This window comes from Lates calcarifer, linkage group LG16_LG22, assembly GCF_001640805.2.
Source record: "Lates calcarifer isolate ASB-BC8 linkage group LG16_LG22, TLL_Latcal_v3, whole genome shotgun sequence".
Classification (NCBI taxonomy): Eukaryota; Metazoa; Chordata; class Actinopteri; family Centropomidae; genus Lates; species Lates calcarifer.
The window spans coordinates 21,338,814-21,347,804 of NC_066848.1; the positions used below are offsets into that span (position 1 = coordinate 21,338,814).

At 40.9% G+C, this 8,991-nt stretch overlaps 1 protein-coding gene across 1 annotated transcript; it reads right to left on the reverse strand.

Annotated features, from left to right (window-relative positions):
* Positions 1–418: 418 nt before the first annotated feature.
* On the reverse strand, positions 419–8,727 carry si:ch211-189a15.5 (uncharacterized). Its single transcript, XM_018693465.2, has 6 exons — positions 8,301–8,727; positions 4,950–5,059; positions 4,454–4,580; positions 3,879–4,001; positions 3,183–3,747; positions 419–2,412 (listed from the first exon to the last, which is right to left on the reverse strand). Exons 1-6 carry the CDS (start codon positions 8,637–8,639, stop codon positions 1,925–1,927), a joined length of 1,752 nt encoding a protein of 583 aa, XP_018548981.1. The 5' UTR covers positions 8,640–8,727; the 3' UTR covers positions 419–1,924.
* Positions 8,728–8,991: the final 264 nt, after the last annotated feature.

Here is an 8,991-nt window from a genome sequence, read left to right on the forward strand (position 1 = left end):
TAGAAAAAAACAGCTCTAAGGAAACCAATAATAATTGGTTAGCAGAAAGATCCAGAATTGGATTTTTCCCTGGTTTTTGGTGTTGTTGGTAATTTGTCTGATTACAAATTTGTTACAAATGTCTCAAACAGACAGTATCCTTGCAATCCTGTCTCTTTAAGGGGCTCTGTGTCAAAACTGGATTTAAAGACCTAAATTATTGTAATTTTGACTGCTCGCACAGGATAACATTTCACAAAGAAAACCAAACCCAGAACCTTCTTGCCATCTGTATTTGATGTTTTTCAGACAAATTTATTGTGTGGTTGTTTAAACAATCTTTTTTAGAGAAAACCTGCTCATAATCAGCAAACTAACATATCAAAAGTATATTGCTTTGACATTGGTAACATAAGAATCTTATGGCACAGCACAACAATGACCAATGAGCTGACATTTTATTCAAATCTTCACAATACATGAGATAAGACAGCAACAAAGCCCAACCATTCATAACACCAAAATTTGTGTGTGTTTAAAAGAAGCTATTCTGTTGTTATTTCATGAAAATTAGATGAGATATGGACAGGATACAAAAGACAAAACTTCATAGAATGTGCTAGTGAAAGTATGGTGAACACCCATATTGTCCCACATGAGGAACAGTGGCACAGACGAGTCCCAGCGATCTCTGTTACAGTGTACTCCAATGTTAACAAATCTTACTTTGTAGTAGAGCTCACTTCTCTGCTGTCCATCTATTTGTACAGTAAGTGTACATACATACACAGAGAGGTACAGAGGTATGACATGCATAAAGGTCTCCCAGCCGGGGTTTGAATAGTGGCTGCTATAGATATGTGGTTAACCATTAGACAACCAGACCGCCCCCAGTATCGATGTTCTATATGTATACAAATCTCCCAAGTCTTCCTGAGTGGACTGGGGCTGACCCCGTTTTCATGAGTAGGTTTCAGATTATGAAAGTGGTGTAAATGTACTTGTCACACTTCAAGTTCCCCCTCATTTTCATCTTTCAATTCATGATAGCAAGATGTGACAATAAGTTATTAAAGAACAAAAACGGAATGGGAACACATCTGTAGTCAGCCTGTAATCAATCTGGGATAAGGTCAAAGACAGAGCACAAAACAAGTGTTGAGAGGGTGTGAGGACTGAGTGACAAGGATAGTCAGTAAAGTAAGTATGTCTTTCACTTTGAACTGAGAACAGAGCAATCTCAGTTGGACCTAATCTGGAAGTCAAATGTTAAGTGTGGTTCGAGAACTGGTTAAAAGAATTTAAAGGCTGATTGAAATAAGATAACAGTATACATAAAAGTAAATAAAGGGGTTACTTCACCATTAAAATTTAAATCACAGACACGGTGCCTCCTATTCATTTCACATTAACTGACAGGTGTTAAAGTACACAGACCAACAGTCAGTAAATATATGTGTAATGGAGTAAACAAGCCTGCTGAAGAACAGCTGAGGAGCACACAAAATGCCGTTTTTTCAAATATGCCTGCAATGTATATGATACAATTAAAGAGGATCTATACACTGTCTGTTCGTGTCTAGTTGTGTACAGGATGACCAGTTGGGAGGATTATGTTGGAATAGTGTGGATACTCCCATGCTGGAATAACACGAGGTTTGAAAGCAATTTAAAAGCCCTGTATGGGCATGTCTTGTTAAGGCCTCTAATCCAAAACTTGTTATAATGCAGCCAAAGCAGCTGAAGAAATTCCTGAGAGCAGACAGAGCAAATTTCCAACTGTGTACACAGTGTGTGGTATTGGGCTTAAAACAATAGTTCTGCTCTGTTTCATCTGTACTTTGGTTAAACCTAGCCCTGTAGACTGACTACAGCTTATGTTAGTTTTGGGAATGCTCAGTAGTTTTTTATATGAACCTTGCTGCTATGATGCTTCTAGTGATGCTTAGAGAATAACAAAGCTCTGCGCCAGCTGCTCCTCTTCTCCTCGGCCTGTTTCTGCTCTTTCACTATCTTCTCCTTCTTGCGGCTTCCCTGTGCTGCCTGCGCCTGTGCAGCTCTGACAGTCTGCTGTACTTACAGTCAGCGGTGAGGGGTGATGCACAGTGAGCTGCCTCTGCTCTCTCTCAGACTGAGACGATCTGGTGCATCTGTTGGCATCGGTGCCCTGGGCTGGACCTGTCTCCATCACTGGCTTCCTGAGGTTCTGCTCATCTGCCTCTCCCTCTGTACTTGCCTTTCTGCCTTTCTTCCTCATCTCTTGATTTGTGTTCTCCTCTCTTCTTTTCTTTTCCCCCTTTCTATTCACCTCATCTTTTCTCTCCTGCACACAGAGCTGGCCCATCCTCTCTGCCAGGTCTCTCAGGTCCTTCTCCTCGTCAATGGAGCCCAGAGAGGAAAGCTCTGGTTTAGCTGGTGTCTTATTTTGCACGCCTGTGAAAAGTGTCACATTTTTACTGCAAGATGCAATTTATTTTCAGTACTACAAGTAATAAAACCTTTGTTTCCTGAGACAAATACATCAGCAAATGAAACATCAAACCAAGGACAGAGTGAGGATTTAAAAAGTGGCTAAGTAATGTAACAACATGAACAACATCAGACATTTTGCCACAGTTTAAACTATGGTAGCCGTCTTTTGAATATCCTTGGTTCTATTTAAGCACTGTGGACAGAGCTGCCTGGAGTTGTCAGGTATTTCATTTCCTGATTTTGCCAACAACACACATACTTGTCCAGTACTTGTTTCATTTTGAATGAAATTAGGTATACTATGATGGATGAACAGATTTTAGCCCCAGTTTTCTAATGTTCTAAACATCTAATAATCTAAAGCTTTTTCTCCTGTTAAAAATTTACAGAAGGTTTTGATTTGATTTACGATGTACAGTATAGTGTTTTGATTTATGTTTTTCACAGTGGATATATATTGCACTGGGCATAAAAATAGTCATGATGTCCAATATAGCAGTGGAGTGACAGGGAATACTTGTGTATTTTTTTTAAATAGAAATATTAAGTTTGTAGTAGCTCATGACATTATCACACAGCATCTACTGTGCCCTTGACTTGAGAAGTGTTGTCATTCCAATAATAGTAACAATAATCATTATTATGTAATAAAAGTTTGGTCTAAAGTGACTGATATTATGGAAGACTGCCAAATTCACTGCTGTCACTGTGTGTGTGTGTGTGTGTGTTACCTGCTGGAGCCTGCTGCTGCATCCAGGCAGTAGGCTCTGTTGTTGGCTGAGACTCTCCAGGCTTCAGGCCCTGCTCTGCTTTGTGTCCAGCTCTCAGTGTGATGTGAAGGGAAATGGCCTGAGGACCGCTGAGCTCATCATCAACTCTGCTGCCATTATTATTACTGAAGCTGCTGCTAGTGGTGTTTCCTGGAGTGGTGTTCCCTCCACTGTTCCCGTCATTAGCACCACTACTTCTGCCATTGTCACCCAACACTTCATCAGCTTTGCTTCCATCATTTTTACTGTCAGCAGGAGCAGCTTTGGTGCCTTTAATACAGTCTCTTTTGGGGAGCTCAACAGCTTTACTATCATCACTGTAATTATCACTGGCAGTATGGACAGTTTTACTGCTGCTTCTGCTGCTGTTTGCTTGTTTGTCTGGTACCAGAGGGCGGCCCCTGAAGGCCAGGTCAGGGTAGGTTCTCTGCATCTCCATAATGGACTGGTCTGCACTGATGAGGTGGCCCTTTCGAGGCTTGGACTGGGGGTTCACTGCAAGCCTGGTGTCTGAATACAGAGGCACCTGGAGAAAGAAAACAGAGATCAGAGGTTGTTATGGCTGGGTATGTTCAAAAGCCAACAATCATATCTGATTCAAGACAAAATGCCCTGCAGTTATTAATATGTCAGCTAGCACTCTGTTCTCTGTCCTACCTCTTTTCTATCTGCATCTTGCTTCTTCTTCTCTTCTTCCTTTTGCCCTGTCGTGGTCTTCTTTTCTGTGGGTTCCTCTAGTTTTGTGGGCCTGACTCTTCTCTGGAGAATCTCCAGCCACTCCTGCAATGTGAGATTACAAATAAAACATGAGTATCAGATCAGTATGGTGTGTTTATACTTCATGGTATATTCCTGTCACTGATCAAAGCGAAAGGTCATTCTCTATATAAAAGTCAATGTCTGAGCTGAATTCTGCTCACTGCAGCCTGGAACTATATTCCTCCTTTAATGTTCTTATATTTCTTGATTCTGGTTTTGTCTCCACATTATGCATGTTACTTTCTTTGTTTTCATGCCATTTAAAGCCACTTTGTGCAGGATTTGACAATGTGACAGACAGAAATGCTCTGCCCTCAGATCAGACCCATCAGAATCATCTGACAATCATCTGACGCCTTAATCACATAGAAACAGTGGCTTTAAACTATGCAGCTGATTGTAGTTTAAGTAGCTGCTCTTTGACTGGACTATAATATAGCAAATATGAGAAATGACTAGATGATTTTTGATACCTGTGGTCCCAGCTGATCTTTCTCCAGGAGCTCCAGGAGGTGGTGACATTCCACCCTAGCCAGCAGCAGCTCAAAGCCCACCAGTATAGCTCTGTCTGGGCTGGCATCCTCACAGAGTCTGAACTCACTGAAATTCATCAAACAATAAAGAGGACAACTAAGGACAGCAAGACAAAAAGTGATGAGAAGAGTGGACCAAATGCCTTTCACAGATGGCAGAAGCTGGCTTGAATCCAGTGTGTTGGTGGCTTCAACATGCACTCCCTGATTTGTTACGGCAACCCATGCCCTCAAATGTCCTCCCAGCTCACTGTTGACATTTTTGACATTTAACATTGTGTCCCTTCATTGTGTCCGTTGTAAATGAGACTTATAATCTCTTTAGTGCCAAGTCAAAGTCTAACTCACTTAACTGAAGTTCAAGACTATTACACTATGTGCGAGTGGATGTGTGTGTATGGTATGGTTCTGGTTTCTTCTGCTCCTTGTTCTGTACCTTTGTGGGGTGTCAGTATGGGGCAGGTAGCCAATAGAAGCCAGGACTGACTGAATGGTAGGACTGCTGAGGGCTGGCTGAAGACAGTAAACAAATGGACCTGTAAAAGTCTTAAAGAGACACAGGAACAGAAATACATTTAATCTATTATTTAACACATAAATTGTAATTTATCAAGGACCTCTTACAGTCGGTCATTAAAGAATTTTGACCAAGTTATACAACAAGTGGGACATTTTATAGTTGAAAAAAAAAAAAAAAACCTAAACTTGTCAGTGCTCTCTGGTGGACAAACTATGCAAGGGAGACACTAGCTATGTTCTTGTTCAATACTATGTACTAATCTTAGGTAGGTTTCGAGTATGTTGTGTGTAAAACTAAGAATGCTCAAAATAGTCTGTATGCAGACTAAGAACTCTACACTACTGTCCCACAATCCCATGCAAAAGGAGGACCCATTTGCAGCTGGAAAAACTGCTGATGGTGATGCAGCAACATAATTGTCTCTTTGTGAAGTTGAACAGTAACATATTCTAACTGCAACTGTAATGACAACTATTGTAAAGAGATACTGTACACACTTAGCATGTAGTATAGAAGTGAGACATGGGGCTGTTTCTGAATGACATCAAACACATCTTTGGCCTTTCTGTGATGCAGTGTCTTCAGGTCTGCCAATAATATCACCCTGACAATTTATGAGTCAGGCTGACATCACCATCATCAGACTCTACCTCAACAGCAGGGCAAAAGTTTCCAGCTTCCAGGTGATTTTTTTATTATGTGACAAAAGAGTTCTCAGGACTTACTGACTTCTGACTCTAAACAGGTTCATTATTTTTATAATACCTGTGTAAAGTTAAGCTAAACATACGGCATTAATGACACCTGTCTGTAATATTGCCTTTTTTCTATTTCAAAAATATTTCATATTCCTACTTACATATCAAAGATGTAAACTAAATTTTGTTCAAACATTCACTTCCAGCAAACCCCCTGTAATACAGTAAAAACATGAATTAAATATGAAGCTTAAAAACAGGTCCCAACTGTTGCAAAAACTAATAGGGTTATATAAACACTGCTGTTCTAAACTCCTAAATGTGTTATTACCTACTCACTCCATCTCATTGTCTCATTGTTAAATCACTCTGTGCTCTCATGTGTTTCCTCTTTCTATCACATCCTGCACAGAAACAGGAATTGGAGCAACTCATAAAATCATCTGGAGCCATTACTGAAGTTTCATTCCAAAATAAAATAACCATGTGGTAAATGGACTGTATTTATATAGTGCTTTTCACCCATTCACACACGCATTGGGGCGATTTGGGTTTCAGCATCTTGCCCAAGGATATTTCAGCATGCGAACTGGTGGAGCCGAGGATCAAACCACCGACCTTCTGATTGGTGGGTGACCACTCTACCTCCTGAGCCACAGCCGTGAACAAGAAGACTTCACAAAATTCAGTTTTATCATTCTGGAAATTATTTATGAGTTGTTCTGCAAGTTATTTGTAATTTGAGAGCATATGTCAACTAATACCAAACACTACAACAAATCAACAAAGATCTAAATGATTCAGACAATGGATTTCAACAATATATTTATTGTGATGTCAGCCAGTCCCTCTATCTGTTAGCTCATTATTTAGGTCTAGAGGTGCCATGAAATGTGGCATGAATATTCATGGTCACCAGAAGACAATTCTTCTTTTCTTAATCTCCAGCTTGGTATTACCATATAAGGCCTAAAATCCTTGACTTGTAATACCAGCTTTAATTAGCCTATATCTAAAGGGCATATTGCTGTTAACATTACTGAGTACATTTTTGCTCATGAACAACTTTTGATACTCCATAAGGACACCTGCAGAGCCACCTCAGGACAAACATTTCCATGCATCTAAAATCTAATGATTACTGATTGTGATGAAACTAACAGTATCAGGTCCTTAGGTTAAGCTACCAGGCTGGTACACAGGATTTCTACCACTACTGTACTACAATATGGAATGAACTCTTGGATGTGATAGGTTTGTAGTAAAAAATTCAGCTTTCATAATGCCAGGTTACCAATTACCAATGACCTGACTTGACTTGACATGCATCCCTGAGAAAGGCTGCATGGCTACTGACAAATGTGATTTGTAAAGGAGTTAAAGGCGTCTTTACAAGTGTTTCCAGGAGGAGTACTTCCTCTCTGACAGCCAAGATGGGTCAAAGCCTGTTCACGTATGCTATAACAGCAAGAAAGCTGCTACTGTTCTGGCTAAGACTAGCTTTCCTGCTGCAGCAGCGCTGCCATCATTCTCGCTTCCATCACTGCATTGCATGCATTACCAATAAACTGATAATCCATGACTACTGTAATCAACCCTATGAAAGTTTGAGTACTGCTTGATGAACTGATGAACTGTTTTTAAAACAGATGAAGAAATGGTGAGAGAGGAGACAAAGGAGGGACAAATGCAGGATGAAGGAAAGTAGAGAAGGTGCAACTGAAGTGCAACTGTGCAGCTCAAGATTTAAAGATAAGGATGAAACAGGAAAAGAGACAGAAACTGATTCAGAACCAGCCCAAGAGTCGGGTGATATAAAGACATAAAGACACATAAAGAAACTCTGAGAAGCAGAAAAGACAGTTTACTTATTGATGGAAATCAAGCCATATTTAAAACACAAAAGTGAAACCTGCTGCGAAATGACAGATGACAGATAAGATACAGGAAATAAAAATACAGCAACTTTATCAACTGGTTGTTTTCTGGCGCTGTGTAAGGTTCTGTTAACGTAACCAGTGTGTGTCATCATGGCAAAATGTGGTCCTGAAGACACCTACTGCAGGGGGAACTACAACAGAGGCGGCTTCTGAGAAATCTGGCAGGTGTCTATCTGTGGATAGATTTTGTCACCACGCTAGTTTCACTAGTCCAAGATACAGTCATGAAACTTTACAGGCGTTTAGTGGACATCAAGGTGAAGGCTGAGCTCTAAGACTGGTGTAGCGACACTGTAAAGTCAATACATGACCATCGGTACTTAGGAGTAAGATCGTCAATGTTGACAGGCGTCGCGGCTGACGTGTGGGTTTCTAGTTACAGACAGGTTCATCTCGGCCCTCATGGTCCCCTCATACAGTAGCTGAGGCAAGGTATTTCTCCGCTAAAGCCCACTGAAGCATTGTTCCACAACGGAAATGAGTAGCCTACAGAGTAACCTTTGACTCAGATGCGCACACATCGTTTGCATTCCAGGCATGAGGTCATTCACATTTACCTACCTGGTGGAAGTGGCTGACAGGCAGACAGAAAGAAAGAAGGAAAGAAAAAGAAAAAGAAAGAGTGGCACCTTCAGTGTCTTGAATTCTTTCTTCCAGGGTTGAAGGAACAGATTTACGCAGAGAGTTTCCAGCAGCTCGGTGGCTTTGATAAAGGCACACAGGTGTTTCCTGCAGTTTGTGCTCATGGGTTCACAGTTCTCGCCCACAGCCTGGTAGAATGGGAACACGGTGAAAGTGTCTCTGGGTTCTGGTTCCCTCAGTAAATACTGAGCCGCTTTCTTCAGCAGCCGCCTATCGTGGCACGGCCGAGCCTCCACACACTGGTGAAGGTAACAGTTCACATAATCCTCATAAAGCTCCTGGCGGGAAACCTCCGCCTGCTCTCCTGCTCCAGTACCGTCCTTCATGACTGTTACACCGACCAGTACACACACAACTAATCTCGGTCAAACTACAATGAGGAAGTATAGCTGTCAAACAACCTGACGAGGAAGTGAAAGTGAGAGCAGCTCTGCCTGTACTTATCTGGTGTTTCTCGAACCTCCATAGCTTGCGTAAACATTTTAACGTTTAAAATAAAAATACGTTTTAAAATAAACTTTAAACACAATAATATGTATTACAGACTATGTTTCAGGTACATCGAAAACTGTACAACTACGCCATTAGGTTGTAGGCTAAACACTATACAATGTCTGGTTACAGTGTTGCAGTTTTTAGTTTTTCAGATAGTTTCACACAGATTTTATGCTGTGACTA